This window comes from Meriones unguiculatus, chromosome 8, assembly GCF_030254825.1.
Source record: "Meriones unguiculatus strain TT.TT164.6M chromosome 8, Bangor_MerUng_6.1, whole genome shotgun sequence".
Classification (NCBI taxonomy): Eukaryota; Metazoa; Chordata; class Mammalia; order Rodentia; family Muridae; genus Meriones; species Meriones unguiculatus.
In genome coordinates this window covers 75,012,601-75,031,176 of record NC_083356.1, presented here as the reverse complement: position 1 = coordinate 75,031,176, position 18,576 = coordinate 75,012,601, and the positions used below count along the sequence as shown (strand labels likewise).

Genomic DNA, 18,576 nt, shown 5'->3' with positions numbered 1-18,576 from the left:
ATGCATGTCCCAGGTGTTAAAGGGGAATGGGAGGAGGTGAGCAGTGGCCAGTCAAGAGAAACAGAGACTGAGGGAAGGTGGCTAAGGAAGGTCTTAAGAAAATAGCACCAAGCCAAAAAGCACTGAAGAGGTGAGAGTGAGCCACACACACTTTCAGATGAAGACCACTATCACCTTTTAGGGTAGGAGTAGCAACAACAAAGACCCTGAGGTAGGAATGTGGCCAATGTGTATACTGAGGAACAAAGGGCAGAGTGGTGCAAAGAGAGGGAATCTTGGTCCCAAGATATATAGGGTGAGGGTACGAAAGTAGAGTGAGCAGCCAAGGCCTTCACAGTTAGGCAAACATAAGAACAGCTCCATTGTGAGAGAGTGCTTAGCGGCATCAAGTAGGAAAGGGGTAGAAAGAAGGGAAGGAAAGGTGGGCGAAGTGGCACACACCTTTAGTCCTCACACTCAGTAGGCAGAAGACAGTTCATTATCTCTACAGAGCTAGTTCCAGGAAGCCAGGGCTATAGAAGAACCCTGGGGATGGGGAAAGACAAGGGGACGGAGTAGGGCTCAGTGGTGCACGCCTTTAAGCCCAGCGCTCTTGAGACAGAGGCAGGTGGATCTCTGAGTTAAGGCCAGCCAGGACTACATAATCAGATCCTGTCTTTTTTTTTTTTTTCTTTTAAGGGAGTGGGGGGCCAGCAGTGGTGCATGCCTTGAATCCCATCACCCAGGATGCAGGGGCAGGCAGATCTCTGTGAGTTCAAGGCCAGCCTGGTCTATAGAGTTCCAGAACAGCCAGGGCTACAAAAGAGAAACTGGGTCTCAGAAAAAAAAAAAAAAAAAAAAAAAAAAAGAACACCACAAAAAGGAAAAAAGCTAGGGAAGGAAAGTAGTCTTGCTCATTGGCAGGACAGCAGGAAAAGCCAGATACAGAAGGGCTTCTATAATACATTATCTTCATTAGTTTCAAAATGCAGTGCAATTTCATTTGGCAAATGAGGGCCACCACTACGTACTTTAGTGTATGGAAACTACAGATGAGGACGGGGAGGGAGGCGATACTGTGTCCTTTTCTTTGCCTTTTAGAGATGGAGTCAGGATCTTATGAGTAAGAGGCAAACATTCTACTACGACACTCAGCCTCTTCCCTTTTCTTTTCTCTTATTGTTGGTGGTACTAGGGACTGAACCTAAGGCTTTGCACATGTTAAGCAAGTGCTCCACCACTGAGTTAAACCCCCAGCTCCTTATTTCTACACTGAGTTGCTAATATCGGCTGTAAATTTTCACAATGCCTGCCAGGGTAAAAGGAAACTAACTCCTCTAGAAGCCTTGGAGTATACAATAAGGTCAGAGGCAGAAAAGCCATTCTGGCTGGGTGTGATGGTAGAGGCAGGTGGATCTCGGTGAGTTTGAGGCCAGCCTGGTCTACAAGGTGAGTTCCAGGATGGCAAGGGCTGTTACACAGAGAAAGTCTTGGGCGGGGAGGGGAGGGGAGGGGAGGGGAGGGGAGGGAAGAAGGAAGGAGGGAAGGTAGGAAGGAGGGAAGAAAAGAAAAAGGAGCCCCTCTGGGGAACAGCAGAAGCCCCTCTGATATTGGGAGACCCTGGAGTATCAAGAATGCTGAGAGCTGAGCACTACTATAATACCACCTGCAACCTCAGTGGGCTTGGAGGTGCTCAAAAGGCAGAGACTGGGCCAGCTAGGGTACCATAGGCCCACGCACAGCAGTGTCCAATATATATTCCATTCATCTGGGGCATAGTGGGCCACCAACCATGGAAATCAAAAAGTGAAAAGACAAATTATACTTAAGATGTAAACAGCGGGGCTGGAGAGATGGCTGAGAGGTTGAGAACACTTGTTCTTCCAAAGGTCCTAAGTTCAATTCCCAGCAATCCCATGGTGGCTCATAACCATCTATGATAAGATCTGGTGTGCAGGCAGACTGTTGAATAAATAATAACTAAATCTTTAAAAAAATGTAAACAGTGTACATCCCACTCCCTGCCCTGATAACATGACTTGGGATGCACCCAAACAGCAAATGTAAAATCACAAACCTTTAGCATTCTCAGCCCCAGATAACTAAAATGGGAAAAACCAAGGCTCAAAGAGATCATCCTAGTCCCAAGATAACCAGGGCCCTGGACACCTGAACTGCCAGCTCCCTGGACACCTGGCCTAGTCATACTAACATGAAAGGACAATGGCCAGAAGGAAGGGATAGCCAATCAAGCCTGACAACATTTCAGGTGAGGGGTTGTTGGGGCTACTCTGTTTTTGTCTAAGAGTAGTTCTCCTAATGTAAAGGAAAGGGTAATTAAATTAGGGTGGTTACAAGCAAAGGGATTTGAGCCGCAAGTATCTGATTCAAGGCCAGAGTCCACCCTTACCCACCTGAGGCACTGTCAAGTGGGGATATGCTGAGTGATGTGGGCAACCAGCTGTAAGGCTGGCAGTCAGCTCTCCCAGCTTGTGGTTTCAGGGTGTGCATCCCTGCACCCTGCTGCCACTGCCAAGGACAGGTAATTAAAGACACAGGTTTTGCTTTTAGCTTTAAGATATACAATTAGACGTGCAAATTTCAGTGAGACAGGGTGAGCCCTTTACCCACTGTGGCCTCTGTGGCCAGCATGCAGTTATTTTTGAACTGTCCTAAAATAGAGTAAGCACCCCACAAAACAGTGGTCTCGGATGTTCCAGACTTTCTGCATCTCTTTCTTCTTGAGGACTCTCCCAGTCTGTCTCCTTGCCTGCCTCTGCCTAACCCAGGCAGCCACACAGACTGGTTTAGCAAGACTGTCGCACCTATACCCATCTGTCAAGCAGACCTCTGTGAGGTGGTATCCATGGAGACTGGCTGCAGGCATGGAGTGAACCTCCTTAACTGTCCTGGTGCAGAGTGGGAAACATGTTACACAAGAGTCAATTGGCAGCTGCCAGCATCTTTGAAGACAGGCTAAAGACCACTCGACAGAGTAGAACAGACATCTGGGGACAGTGACTTCAGAGCCAGGGTTTCAAAGCTGGGGTCAGCTGGGTAAAGATGGAAGAAAAGGAATTCTCCAGCAATAGGAACAATGGAAGGAAAGCCTGAAAGGGAGGAGGCATGCCCACTGCACAGGGCTGTTGCAGTCACTCCTTCCTCACTGTTCACCTCAAGTAAAAAGTAAACAAGTCCATTGACCTGGTGTCTGCACAGCCACATCTTCCTAGCATCTGCCTTGCTGTTTCTTGGGACCAAGAAATGTGACTGGCCACCATCAGGGTCCCATGCTGATGGGGACCACATTTCTGTCTGCTACCATGGCCTCTCTCTAAAAGCCCAGGGCAGGGCTGGCAGAGTGGGGTCTCTATGTGCTCCTTGGCCCCTCTAGTTCATCAAAGCATCCCCCGGGCCTTGAGCTTGTTCTCTGGGATTCATGGATTCAAGCACAGAGCGGAAAGAACTCTCCCTCAATCCTGAGGTCTGTGTGAATACCATCTGTTCTACATGATGAAGAAACTGAGGTCCAGCAGAGTGGAACAAAGTCACAGAACACCAGGTCTCGCTGCAGCAGCTTGCCATGAGGCTTCCCAGTTCACAGTCAGTTTCCCCTTAAAGGAGGAAGGTAAACAGACACTATGGAGGAAGGATTACTCTACTGCCTCTCTGGTTCACAGCAAACAAGACTATTGAAGAGGCCCCAGAAGGTGACGAGGGTAGCAGGTCAGACTCAAGTGAGCCACTTCCAACGGTTTCTCTGACAGAAATGCAATGTCCCATTAGGAGTCACCCCAGTCTGGCTTCATGGTTCCCAGGAACGTGTTCACTGCAACAATTACTACCTAGAAGCACCACTGCTTACAAGGTGCAACAAAGCCCTGGAGCCTTGGCCTTAGTTCTCCACCAGAGGTGACAAGGGACTGGCTGCCATGAGAGCTCCCTCCTAGCCATAGGCTGCTGGGAACCAAAAGGCCAAGGGGAACACCCCAGAAATGGTGCTAAGGTGAAAACAAGACTGGTAGTTGCTACAGGAGCAGAAACAAGGAAAAGTGAGCCCCGGGGAATAATATGGCAGCTCAGTCCCTACGACAGAGCTCCAAAGTGACCTTAGGGCTACCTAAAACACTTCACTTTCCTAGAGAAAGTGCCCACCAGGGACTAGCTAAAAGACTAACCTGGAAAAGGTGCTTGGTGCACAAGCCTAGCAACCTGAGTTCTATCCCCCAACACACATGATGCACGCACACATGCACGCACGCACGCACGCACGTGCGCACACAAAAACGCCTAACTGGCATGCTCAGTATGGGACATTAGACTGGCAGAAAGTTAGGTGCCCAAATCTTCTGAGCAAGTAGAGTGTGAGGCCCATCAGGACAGGCATTTTTAGACAAGTGAGCATACACATGCCCATTAGCCTGCCACCAATGAAGATTGCCAGCAGGTCTGCCAGGACCATGGGCTCTGCAGGATGGGGATTTTCTTTGTGAGAACTTGTCCTGTACACTGCAGCACATTTAGCTGCAGCCTGCTAATAGAGTAGAACAACTCCAGATGTGACAAGCTGTCCTGGGACTTTACCAAATCAGCTCCAGTTGAGATGCACTACTGGGGTCTTGGAAGCCACTCTTCATCCAGCTCCCAGGTAACTCTGGTATGGAGAGGTAAACATGGACATATAGGACCCTAGGGAACTCCCAGCCCTTCCTAAGACCTTCCTGGGACTTAGGAAACTTGGTTCTATGAGTTGGCCCACAAGCACCACAGCAAGTTCCATTACTTGGCATCCACTCCTGCTGTTCCTCCCTAGCTCTGCCCAGCAAAAACCTGGACCCCAAGCTTTGCTTGGTTCCTTGAGGAATGAGCGGTCCTAGTGATGCAATCTAGACTCCAGGCTGATGAAAGGCAGTCCCAGCCTGAGTGAGAGTCTAATAAGGAAACAATTTAAATCCACAACATCTGCCAGTGCTTTCCCAAAGAGAACGGCACAGCTGCCTGGGGAGGGGCCCACCCCAGGGACCAGCCAAGGCATCCGTCCAGGGGCTGCAGGCCAGAAGGGCCAACGTGGCAACCCAACAGTGTCTGGTTCCTGCCAGGAGTTCAGGGCCACGTGCACAGGAGGCAGTTCCCTACAGTTCTGGCACGCCAGTCCCTCCTCCTCCTGTGGTGAGGCAGCAAGAAGTTCCTAGAAACTAAGCCACTTGGTACCCAACACTGAAGGGCTCAGAGAAGCCTCTTGGGGGCCCCATGCTGCCTTTTCTGGTCCCCCGGTAGGCAAGAACCCTAAAAATGGCTCAAGAGTTAACAGAAAGGCTGGGAGTACAAGCTGACATTGGCAAGTGACCCCATCAAGCACAGTGTGAGCAAACTGCAGCTTTAGAAACGGAACAACAGAGAAATGGTGAGATACCAACAGGGCACTCAAGCTTGCTGGCTTAGAAGCATCAGATTTAGACACACCTGAGTTTGAAACCTGATGCTCTTCAGTTAAGTAATCTGGCCTGTTCTCAACCTAGATGCCCTCAATCTCACAGACCTACAGGGGGGAAAAAAAGGTAGGTGTTGGCTCCCTTTGTTTACACACACACACACACACACATACACACACACACACACACACACACTTGTAGCTGTCCTTTTCTACCTTCTGCTCCTTAACAGGATGTGCAGACAGCTCATGCTGCCACCCATGATGCTGTAATGGACTCTGAAATGGTGGCAGGAGTCACTATCTTTTCATTGTTGGTCTAGGGCAAAACCCAGAACTGTGTGTATGCCAGACAAGAGCTCTACCACTGGGCTGTATCCTCAGGCCCTAGTTCCTGGATCTCACTCTTACATGAAGCGATCCATAGTAAGCTGCTGGTGTTGAACCAAATGCAGGTCCAGCCCCATGTACTAAGCAAAGGTGTCCCCTGGCTCCTATTTCCGGGATGACCTCCTGTGTGTCAAGTGCAAGTGCTTTTCACATGCTGACCTCCTGCTTCCACTTCACAGACCACGTCACTGGTTCTCGGGGAGTCCAGGGACTTGAGGCAGGTCTTGTAGGAATTGAGGGGTAGTCTGTACCCTTAGCCCTAACCCTGCAGCATCCCTTGGAAATCTGTCAACATAGGAGAACCATTCTTGGGTCTCAGTGACAGCGTGGCCACCTGCCATGCCAGAGCCCTAGGCCTTGTGGCCTCATCCTTAACCATGAGTATTGCACACAAGGGAAGAGATCACATTGCAAATTGGTTCCTATCAAGGGAGAGATGGTCACAGAATCTATAGCCCATCACTCCCATGTCACAGGCAAGGAACACAAGGCAAAAATATTCGCCTGTCCAAGGTCTACCAACTGGAGCTCTGTGATTTGAACCCACAGGTGACTCTGGGTACCCAACACTACATTTTTCCACTTAAGGACTGGAAAACAGAGGCCCTAGGAATTCAAAGGAAGAAGACACAATGGATGTTATACTGGTATGTGGTACCAACTTCTTCTCCTAACACCCAGACTATTAGCACACACAGAGCTGTTGAGCTGGATCTGCTCAGGGAACTTCACTTCCTGTACCCAGAAGGCTCACTTGAGTGGCATGAGGAGGCAAAGATGGGTCTAAGCAATCCTTTGTCACCCAATAAACACAAGAGCTCTTCAGGTCTCAGTCAACATCCTATCCTTTCTCACGGAGTTGCTAGCGCCTGGCCTAAATATAGTAGGCACCTCTACTGAATGAGAGACAGGGCCTAGCCTTGAAAAGTACCTGCTGAGAGAGACCTCAGAGGCAGGTGGTCCCAGAAGCATGCAAAACCCACTGACCCAGTCCTCTTCCTGGCCCTGGATCCTGGAGCTGGCCATTTCCTCAGACCTGAAAGCTGGCTGTGGTGTGCAGAGGAGTGGCAGGTAGCCAGGAATGTGTGACCAGTTCCTGGCTGACTCGAGCCTGGGTGGTGTTTGATTCATCCAAAGAGGAAGAAGTGAGAGGAAGGAGAGATTCCTGTCCCTGGAGCCTGGTTCCTGAAATGACTGGTCTCCAGTCATGGGGACACCTTCACCCAGGCCCATCCTAAGGGCACCCCATGTCTGTACACACAGGACTGGGTCTATAGAGCCGAGCTCCTAGAGGCAGGGCCTCGGATGCCTACAGTTGTCTCCTGTCCTCAAAGATGATGCTGAGCATCTGACGAATGAGAGATCTCTGTAGTCTATTTCCGTACAGCTAAGCCTTCTCATTCATCTTCCAGGTAGGGGCTTCCCAGATGTGGCTGCACCTTGTCAGGCCCCATCATTACCGCTGCATCTGCTACCCAGGTGTTCCTGTGCACACAGGATTCCCCATGGTTCTCTGAACTCCTGAGGTGACAAGATAATCAGGGTTCATTTAGCCAGAGTCACCTTTCTTCACAGACTAGCACTGACTCAGACCTGTTTTCCTAGCTGTGCTCAGCAGCTACCCAAGATTCCAATCACAGGACAGAGGACTCAGGGTTAGACAGGACCATGAGGCACTGACTCATGGGGCTCCATCTCCTCCATGAACACCTGAGACGCTGCAGACTCAAAGACCAAGCCTGGGCCAAGAACTGCCATTGCCACTCACTCACTCATATTTACTGAGCACTTACTAAGAGTCAGGCTAAGCAGACCCCTTCCAGGCACACAACAAGGATAATCCCATCCTTCTTGAACCAGAACCTTTGAACTCTACTGGAGTGTCATCATGGATCTTGCCTTGGGCCTTTTTTGTTCAACAGTGTTATGTGATGGGTCCTTGTCTGTGAAAATGGCTGCTACAATGGGTTGCAAAATGTCTGCAACCCAAAACCCCGAGCACTCCATCCCACTGTGACCTAAAAAGAAAGGCTGACTTGCCTACATCCAAGATGGGCCTGGTCAGCCTCACAATCAGGTCCAATCTTTCCCTGTTATCATTTTGGCAAAAACAAACCCTGTAAAAGCTGCCAAGCCCAGGCTAAGTCTTCTCTTAGTGGGGCACACCAGTCAAGGGTTCATCCCAAAGACAGGGTTTGGAGCCAGGTGTAGTACTGTACACCATTTAGCCCAGTACTCGAGAGACAGAGGCAGGCAGATCTCTGTGAGATCCAGGCCAACCTGGTCTATATGGTGAGTTCTAGGCCGGCCAGGACTACATAGTGAGACCTTGACACAAAGCCAAGAACAAAATGTGAGGGAGCTGGGCGATGGTGGTGCACACCTTTGATCCTAGCACTTGGGAAGCAGAGGTGGGTGGATCTCTGTGAGTTCTCGCTGCAAGTTCCAGGATAGCTAAAGCTACACAAAGAAACCCTGTCTCAAAAAGGAGGAAAAAAAAAAAGAAAGAAAAAGAAAAAGTGAGGGTTTGGAGTTGATGTAAGCTTAATAGCAAATCCCCATCTACTTTATGCTCTGCACTTCTCTGAGACGGATGTCTAATGTTCTCATTCTGCTTAGGCCCCAGGCACAGACCACAAGTATCATGGCCAGGGCAGAGAGTGGCTCAGCTTTAATTACACTTGTTTCAACAGGTGAACATCAGGAAGAGAGAAGTGCAACAACTGGAAGGAGAAAGGAAGAAATATGAACCTTTCCTTTTATGCTTCCACCCCAGATCCCCTCCAACTGCTGCTCTGCACTGAAACTAAGCATGCCAGCTTTTACTGAGCATGTGCTATGAGCCATCAGAGCCACAGGCTATAATGGGTAGGTAATAGGTTCACCATGGCATTCAGGTACCGTGGAAGAATTCATTATCCCATCATAGCAACATTCAGACACTCAGTAGTCTGACAGTAATCTCAGGAACCCCCCAAGCTTTCAAACTGCTAAGCTCCAGAGCCTGGAAGGCCCTGCTTTGCTGGGGTTATAAGTGGCAGAAGGGGGGACGGGAGAGATGGCTCAGTTGTTAAGATGGCTACTCTTCCTGAGGACCTAGGTTCAATCCTCAGCACCCACACAGCAGCTCACAACTGTTTGCAGCTCCAATTCCAGAGGATCTGGCACCTTTACAGACAGACAGACATGCAGACAAAACACCAATGCACAATAAACAAACATATAAACAAATAAGTACTGAGTAGCAGAAGGAAAATCCCCAGCCCAAGAAGACCGCCTGCAGTTTGCCAAGATGAAGTTCTGCCTAGTAAACAAGAGCGATACTCATCGGGTTGGAATGGTTCCGTCTGGCTTGCCAGAAAGCCCCAGGAAAAGCCCCAAAGATCAACTTCAGACTTCCAGGCATCTTGTGTTTGTCTTGAAAGCTTTGGTGCCCACCCAGAGCCCAGAGATATGGCCATCTCACAGCCTGTTTCTGCAACAGAGATGTACAGTGCACAAGTCCTCACAGAGAACATACTTACGTAACCAAGCCCAAGGAGAATGTGCAGGCCTACAAGACCTTTCCAGACATGGCTCCAACTCCAACAAAGATAACCTCATCTTTTCTGAACCAGACTGTTTTTAAACTCTACATAAGTAACACGGACCCGAAAGGCTTCAGGCCTTTTGTCTGCAGCACCTATGCATCTTAGCTGCTTTGAACTGCTCCATGATGATGGCAGACATCATTCTTGGCCTAACACAACTGTCTTCCTATCACTGGCAATCCTAAGTAATCTATCCCACTGCTACTTTTGGTAGGTCTAAAGTACAAGTCTTGGGGCTAGAGAAACAGCTCAGCAATTAAGAGCATTGAGTGTTCATCCAGAGGACCAGGGTTCAATCCCCAGCACCCACATGGAGACTGACAGCCATCTGTAACTACAGTTTCAGGGGATCTGACACCCTCTTTTGGCCTCTGTGGGCACTACACACACATTGTACACACATTTACATGAAGGCAAAACACCCATATACATAAAAATAGCAGTGAACTAAGAAATAAATAAAATCCAGGCATGGTGGTGCATACCCTTAATCCCTGCACATGGGAGGCAGAGGCGGGTAGATCTCTGCATTCCAAGCCAGACTGATCTATAAAGCAAGTCCAGGACAGCCAGGGCTACACAGAGAAACCCTGTCTCAGGGGAAAGGGGGGGAAAAAAAAAAGAAGAGGAGGAGGAGGAGGAGGAGGAGAAGCAGTGAAGGAGGAGGAAGGAAATGCAATCTGATTGATTTAAACCCCAGGTTCCTCAGCACACTGTTAAGTCCATCCCCAAGCACCTCTCTTTTTTGAGCCCTTCCCAAACCACTGGTTCTTTCCTGCACAGCTACTCTTCTCCCACAACCAAACTCTGCCTACCCACACCAACTCCACATCACTGGACAGGTGGGAGCCTACAAAGCTAAACTATCTCCCATGGCCCCAGACAGATAAGGTAACCAGAAAACTGTCATGGAACAACCCAGGGAAGTACAAGCAGCAGGTGCTGCCTGCACATGTCTGCAGAACCCAGCCCTGACGACAGGAAGTGGTGAAGGACACTTCACGTGTAAATGGGGCCCAGCCTGTTCTGACACCAACCAGGCTACACACTTCCTCTCCTAGCAGGTTGAGTCTGTGGTAAGCTGCCAGGGCCTAGCCACGTGCTAGGCAGATAACCTTGATCGTGGGTAGTTCTGCTGTCCTCAAGTTAGTAGCTCCTAGAAATACAGTCTTTAGGGGAAAAGCCTTTGACCATAGTCCAGCGCAGTTCAACAGCTGCAAGATCCAATGGCAGTGCCTGAGCTCACTTATCATCTCAAACCTGTACGGACATTGCTATCCTCTGCAAGGGATACACTCAACTCAGCTAGTGGGCCCTTGGCTGTCTCTCAATTGAAGTCTTTAAGCCCACAGTGGTACCCAGCTGCCTAGTATATGGATAAGGGTTCCTCCTGGCACAGACTGATACTTCGGGCACTGGGCGGGGGGTAGGCTTAGCAGCTGGCAGTAGCCATCACATAGTCAACACCAACAATCACACTGGTTCAGAGCCAGGGGTGAGAAATCCAAGCCTGAGGCAGTGCCAACACACAGCAAGAGGCCCAAGAAGTAAGATGCAATGGAGATACTCCTGGCCTTGAAGGGTCATAGTCTGGGAAGGAGCTGAATACAATGAATAGGGACTGTAACGTCTTGAAATAAGGGGCACAGCAGGTAGCAATGCCAATAGCCCAGGAGGGTATTTCCCAGAAGTGGCCACTGTGCTGAGCAGTAGGTCCATATAAAAACAGGTAACGGGTTTGAGAAAAAGCAGAGTAACCAGAAAAACAAGGGGCAGGATGTGGGCCACTGAAAGACCTTGGGTTCTCTCATCTACTGCTACCAGGAGGCTTACAGCCAGAGTCCTGAACCTCAGTTGAGGGGCTGTCTGCTCGTCAGCCAGGGTCCCTGAGCAGTGTTTCAGCAGAGAGGCTAAGCCAATAGGGAAGAGAAGGTATGTGATACCCTCTCTTGTCAACACAGTGGTCTAGATTCCCAGGGGAGTACCAGCTACTAAGTGACATACCACTTGGCCCAGAGGGAATAGGACAGAGTATAGCACAGTGCTCCCACTATGGACCAGAAGCCAAGCTGGCGTTCCAGTAAGCACTATTAGTACACAGTACATCCTCCAGCAACAGCAGCCCTGCTTCAAGCGAGATGGAAGAGGCTGGGGCTGAAGTCCCTTGCTGAAGCCACAGGCAGTGAACAGCAGGCTGGGGTGGGTCAGTGGGGTAGGCAAGGCAGAAACCTAGCCAGCAGAGTCAGTTCCTAGCAGCACTCCTTCTACCCATGAGAAGAGGAGGCTACAGAGCTGAGGTCTGCCAGGCAACATCTGGGCAGAACTGGGTAAAAGCATTTTGAGGTCTATATTCAAGAGCTCTTCTAAGCCACGGGTGCCAATAGATTCAAAGAAAAAAGACCACAAGTTTGCAACCACAACTCTGATGACTCTAAGGCTAGATATGGGTTGGGCAGCTTCAAGCATACAGAAATGCAGTCTGCCCTTTGGGGAGCCAGGAGGCCTACAACATCTCTAGGATCTGGGACAAAACTAACATCCCACAATGCAAAGCACTTTCCAGGAGAGGTAAAGAGGAGCTATATGCTCTCACCCCACCTTACTTAGCTCCAGGTCTCTTACTGGTGTCTCTCCCTTGCTCACACTTGTCCCTGGCTTCTCTTAAATTGGTTACTTCTCTGTTCCTTATACTCCACATACCAAGTCCCTCAGTTCCTGAGACCTGGAGGCAGCCTTACTAGCTGGCACCTAGATGCACAGGCAGGACCCTTTGAAAGTAAGTCAGGGTTTCCAGGTTCTGACAGAGCAGGGCTCAAAGTCACTCAGAGGCCTCCAGGCCACTCCCAGTTAAGCAGGACCTACAGGCAGCAATGCTATTGCTGCCAAAAAGCCCCAGCCAATCAGGAGCTCCAAGCAAATAGCAGGCCTAAGGGAGCAGCCTTGGCTCCACAGAACCAGATCACCTAGGGTCAGGGCTACTGCCAAGCTACCAGGCAGGCGAAGGCACAGCCAAGGTGGCACATGCCAACAGTGTAGCCAGTTGGCATCAAAGGCCAGGTCCAAGCAACCGCCACTAAGGCAGGAAACAGGTTGGGAAGCTTCTTACGAAGGCCACCAGCAGTCTGATCTGACTTCAAAGAGATCCAAGTAACCCTGTGCCACAGCCCAGCCAACATCTAAGGCCCACTCCTCCCCCTCTCCTCCTGCCAATGGGTTTTTTTAACTACAGGTTCCTTGGTCCCGGTGCCTGCACAGGAAAGACCTTCCACAGGGGCCTCAGGAATCAAAGTGACAGTAAGAGACACCCAGAACATGCCATGGATCTAAGAGTATGCTGTGGGAAGAGGAAGAGCCCTCATGCCCAGGTGAGGAGGCAGTTACAAAGCCCATCACAGCACTGTTACCTGGTTTTCCACTTAAAGGAAACAGAAAATTTGGACTTCTACAAGAGCCAGTTTCCAGTCCACCTTTGCAGCCTTTGAATACCTACCTCCTAGCACCTTCAAAGTATGATGCCATGCCTTTAGAACAGGGAACGCTCTCGCACAACTTGCCTGTTACCCTCCTCCAGTCTGTTCCTTCTTCTCTCTGAGTGCCACTACTCTGCCAGGCTAGGTCAGCACTGCCTGTAGTCTCTGCACCCAAGAGCCATCATCTTAATTGGTAAATGATGTCACACTGTTCCCTTGCCCCTGCAGGATTCCCAAGACTAGAAATAGTTCCAGTCAGGCCACCTTCCACCTTTGTTTTCTCTAGTCCCTCAATTCTCTTCACACCCCCATCCCACCTCGTCCAGATAGACATGCCTTCAAGCCACGGGCTTCTCCTCTACAGGCTCCTCCCCATCTTCAGCTCAATCCCTCTCAGCTTCTAAGACCCCCATAAGTGTTCTTTCCTCAGGGAAGCCCTGCCTATGGTGATGGTGTGCTTACTATGAGACAGTGAGCTTGGGGCAGAGAGTGAGAGGAGTTAGAGGCTAGAGAAAACAAAGATGGACAGATGTCTGCACAAAAACCATTTTGCCACTTGATCTGCCAGGGTCCGCTGGGACTCACAAGGGCTTGCCCCAGATTAGCTTGGCCTACCAGGCATTCTGCCACCAACTAAGTGGGAGCTCTGAGGAACAGCACTGCCTAGTCCTGTAGGAGTCTCAGTCAAGAAGGAAGAAAAGACCCACGTCTACTAGCTCCCTCCTACCTTTCCAATTGTTCAGTCCACAGTCCTGTTCTGAGCAGGACAATAGATGCCTTATCCAACTTGGTGGTCCACTTGTATCTTCACACTACTACCCCCTTATGACCCTTATGAACTGGGTATCCAATCTCCAACCTGCTTTCTCAGGGCCCAGACCAAGCAGCCCCAGAATATGCCGTGCATGGCGGTGAACCCAGTGGCATTCTACAGCTCTTCTCAGGGGCAAAACCCTGGCCAAATGTGTGGCTTGGACAAGAAACAATCAAGCCTGTCTGCCTGCCCCCAGGGCTAGGATCTGGGCCTGGGCACAAGGCCTCCAGATGCACAGCTAACTTGTCCAAGGACTTTCTTCATGCTCAAGAATCCCAAAGGCTCCTTTGAGTACTCCTACATGGTGGCACATGGCTGTGCACAGTGCCCGTGTGATAAGTAGCCAGGCTTTATTTACAAAAATAAAACCCCACTGAAGGCATACTGAGGACTCAAAACTGGCCAAGAAGAAAGGAAAAGGGTTGTGGGGAGGCCATCTTCAACTCACAGTCAGCTTCTCAGACAGCCTGGCACTAAAGTATAGAGCAAGAGGTGGCCTTGCAAGAGATCTTTCTTTTCCTTCCTCCTGGCCCACCCACTTTCTTCGTGCAGTGAGGAGAATTGAAGCACAGGGGACAGAGATAAAAACTAGACTATAGTCTGTCCAACTGGGACATTTATTTCTCCTATGAAGTAACTCTGGCAAGTCACTTTTCTGCCCCAGACCTTGATTTCCCAGTCCACTGGCTAAGAAGATAGTATCTTTCTCTCCTCTCTCTTCTTCATCCTGTGAAGTAAGTCAGTGTTCCCCTTGCACTCCTCTCCCCAGACACAGCTACCACATGCATGTGGCAAGCCAAAGAACCAATGCCAGCAAGGGGCAGGGCCCCTAGGAGGTTTGGACTTCTTCTGACCTGAAGGCCACTTGGACACATTAGCTTCTGCCAGAATGACCACACTTAGATGGGACCTCTGTATCCTCCTGAACACCCTCCAAATCTGAAAGCCCTTCCAGGTACCACCTGGGATTATCTTCCTGGAAGGCCTCAGGCAAATACATATGGCGAATGTCCACTGCACCCCAGTGACTGCCCATGCTTGACCACAAATACTCGGTGATTACTTTAGTCCCACCCCTGACTTTATAGTCTTGGGGACTCCCTATTTACCTGGGCTTCACAAAACCCAGTGTAGTGCCTCTAAACTGCCCAGCTCCAGACTCTGCTGTACCACCCAACCCACTGAAAGGGGCCTTTGTAGAGTCTGGAATATCACATGGATCTGTAGTTGCTTATAACTGAGACAATCAAGGCCAGGCTTTGAATTGGACCTCCTGCAATCAAATTCTATCTCTAGCACTCTCTAGGGTCCAGTCACTTCATCTTTCCTGACCTCAGTGTCCTCAACCACAAGTAGGGCAACCGGTCAGGTATTTGGGTAGCTCAGCAAGTCCCCGGCACCATCAAGTACACAATCGGAGAAAGCCACTATGAGAAAAGACTTTTTCCCCACTGCCATTTACCACCTGGTAACTTCCAGCATGTGGTTTTGCCACTCTGGCCTCAGTGCCTCTCCAGACGGCTAGAGATACCTTGCACAAAACACTCAGCACTATGCTTGGCACAGTATAAGAATCTGGTTGCTGTGTGAACTGCTGTTCCTAAGGCAGTATTAGAAGGCTAAGGAACAGCCCCAGGAATCACCTGTTCCACCTGTTCAATTGGGTCAGATGCAGCTGAGTACCAGTTGTTGCCATGGTACTCAACACACTGGAAAACACCAGCTAGGAAAGAGGGTGTTGCAGGGGTGGGGCCCAGGGCTGTTGTCAGTCTGACACCGCCCATGCTGCCAATAGCACATCTGCCATCCAGAGGTCCCTAGGGTTGGGAAGATGTTCTGTCACAACTAGGCCTAGGATCTAAGCAGGTCTAGTCACCTCAGTCCCTACTCCAACTTATAAACAGGGTCACGGAAGTAGAGAGGTGGCCAAGGCTCCTGGGCTACAGGATCAATGTGGGAGGAGTGTGGGCAGAGGGAACAGCAACCTAGGAACCCCCATCTCTTGGGTAAAAGCCCACAGAAGCCAAAGCCGCTTTGAAGTGGCTCAAGTTCCAACATCACTGCTCTCTGCAGCCACACCTGCCCAGCAGTACCCATGTGCCCAGTATCTAAGCACTCAGATTTGGGCCTCAATGCCAGCTCCTTCCTCTTTATTACCCCACCCCTACACGAGGATTTATCTAGAACGGGAATGGGGAAGGCTGCCTGGGCTCAGCTGGGTTCAGAGAACATGTGGCCTCTTGCCAGGCAAAAGAAGGGAAAACAGAGGTGAAATCCAGAGCATGTGTGCTAAGTCCCGGAACTTTCCAGACTTTCCAGGATGTGGGGGCAAGTTGGGGCAAGGGAAAAAAGTTTGACAGGTAGGGTCACAGTTGCTGGCTAAGGGTCTAGTGGGACAGGTAAACCCTCAGCCTGGGCTGGGTACAAATTCTTTGGTACCTCAATCCTAACTCACAAAAACGATCTCTGTTAATTACGGGTGTGTCCCCACGACCTGGGCTTGGGGGACCTGGGCCCCTTACAGTACAGGAATAGTAACAGCTAGAGCAACTTCCCTGGCCAGATCTGGTACACTCTCCCTTCCCCTCACAACCGAAAGGTGGGTATTACTTCCCCATTTTACAAGAGAAAACTGAGGCTCAGAAGCACAAGGTAGCAGTTAGAGCCCCCCCAGCCTGTTTTTACCTCTGTAAAAATGCTCCCCACCTCTACTCCTGCTCCATGGCATAGTCAAGGGGTTGAGAGGTGCTAGTAAAACAGCAAGCAGAGCACCAATAATTGCTAGCTCTTGAGATCAGGGAGACTGGGTAATTCACCCAAAGCCACTTAGCCTAAAAGTGGCTGACTCCAGGTCCGTTGATGGGCGCAACTCTCTGACACCGTGCTGTTAGGAGGGGTTCCGGTAGGGATTCCAGGCTTCACAGGCAGCAGGTTGCACCACCCCCACCACAAAGGGCAGCCCTTTTCCAAATTCCTCAGATAATCAGCTCAGAGCAGAACCGGAGGCCCAGTGCACAGAACAGGCACCTCACTCTACACACAGGTTCCAAAATCTGAATCAGGCCATATAGCTTCTCTTCTCCCAACAGGTCTCCCAACTGGCCAAGTCTGGTGGACAACTGCCTCTGGCCAAGTCCCTGGCAACCCATTTACTTCCTCTTTCTGGGGTGCATTATCCCAATCTGTAAAACACACCTATGGAACCTTAGACTAGTGAGACAGTCCCAGCTAACCAGGTCCACAAGACCTAAGGACCAAGGACAGACTAGGTAAGAGAAGCATTCCAGGCCCTGGGCCAGGGCCCTATCTACTGCAACTTCTGCAATGACTCTGATGGAAAACCTGTATTAGGTGCAGAAGAGGGAACAGGAACCCAGAAAGAGACAGAACTTGACTCCCCTTCTCCATCAATTGGACTCCAAGGACCTCTGCAGGCAAGCCAGGACCGTGTAAACCCCCCCACCCCATGAGCTCAATCTGCAAAGGACAGACTGGGAACTCCGATCTCATTCAACAATAAGCTGGGAAGCTGGATCTACCAGAATGGTGAAAGACACAAAACCAAACTCCAGAGCTTTTTTTTTTTTTTCAGAGGAAGGCAGTCTCCTGGCAAGGACATTTGCAATGCAAAGCAGCCCAGCTTCAGCCAGTAAAGGGCAGTCACTCAGAGGGGGCTGGGCAACCCAAAATCCAGGCACCACCCTCAATCAAATCCAGGGAGTGCCTGGGACTGGGCTTTCCCAGCCAAGAGGAGATTGACTGCCAGAGAACCTGTGGCTGGACCAAGCTCTCAATCATATGACAGCCACAAGAGCCAGCTTGGTGGCAAGATGGCCTGGGCCACCCCTACTTACTCCCTCAAGGTGCAAATCTCATTCAGATCTCTCCACGCAAGTTTGCTAAACGGGTGACTTGGAAAATGCTCGCAGGCCCTAAAAAGGTTTCTGGCTAGTCACCTGCAGACAAGTGCCTGGCACTCTGCCAGTTACTCGAACCCAAGTCTTTCCCCAGACGGGCCTCTTTTCCCGTCCTCAGCTGAGGCTTCTACATTTGCCAAGTGCCTGGACTCATCAGCATTCCCCACCCTCCCCTACGAGAAAGCCTCCATGCCTACCTGGACGACAAGCTGACAAAGTCCCCGCCATCCAGCAGCCGGACCTTGCAAAAGAGGACCCCGTTCACGAAGGGGACCGCAGTCAGCTCCTCCAGGGTGAAAGTGGTTTGGAATTTGAATTTCTTCTTCTTCATCAAAAAAGCCATGAGCGAATTCCCTGAGTATGAAGCCCGCAGGGCCAAAAAAGAAAAAGAGGTGGGATCCTAGAAATCCCCAGGATTCCTTTCCCGACACCACACCCCCTCCTCAAAAAACACCAGAGCCGGATCCAGTCCAGATGGCGGCAGAGGCTGAGGGGCAGTAGAGGTTCTGAGTCCGGAGCCCCGGGTCTGAGGAATCAGTCCGGCTGCTTTCACCCTCGGGGGACCCGGGCTCCACCGACATGTAAACAGCGAGGCGCGGCCCCGGCGGCGGGGGCAGGCGTGGAGGGCGGCTCGCGGGCTGGCAGCAGCATCCCGAGCCGCGGGGCCCGGCGGACCGGTGAGACTGAGACCGCCAGGCGAGCCGCGGGAGGCCCGGGCTGCGGCCCCGCCCCCGCCCCGCTGGCGGCAGGGGGAGGCGCCGGGCGACGCACACGCCTCCGCACCTGGCGCGCCGCGGTCTGCGCAGGTGAGGCCGCGGCAAGCGGAAGCCACTTTCAGCGACCGCCCGGGCTCCGCGGAGACCGCTTCGGGAGGCGCTGCCGGGCGGGGAACGTGTGCCGGTCGGCCTCCGGCTCGGTCCTGGGACGCACGCCGCGCCTGCCCTGACGGAGTCTGAGGCGCCTCCCGAACCGGCCGAGTGGCCTC

General features: G+C 51.0%; 1 protein-coding gene across 1 annotated transcript in view; it reads right to left on the bottom strand.

The window, feature by feature from the left end:
- The window catches only part of Eeig1 (estrogen-induced osteoclastogenesis regulator 1), a 32,469-nt gene extending 14,207 nt beyond the window's left edge, over positions 1 to 18,262 (bottom strand). The window contains exon 1 of the mRNA XM_021659197.2: positions 17,789 to 18,262. Within this exon, the coding sequence (XP_021514872.2) occupies positions 17,789 to 17,934 (146 nt within the window). The 5' untranslated portion in view covers positions 17,935 to 18,262. The remainder of the gene's footprint in view (positions 1 to 17,788) is intronic.
- Between the last annotated feature and the right edge of the window lie 314 nt (positions 18,263 to 18,576).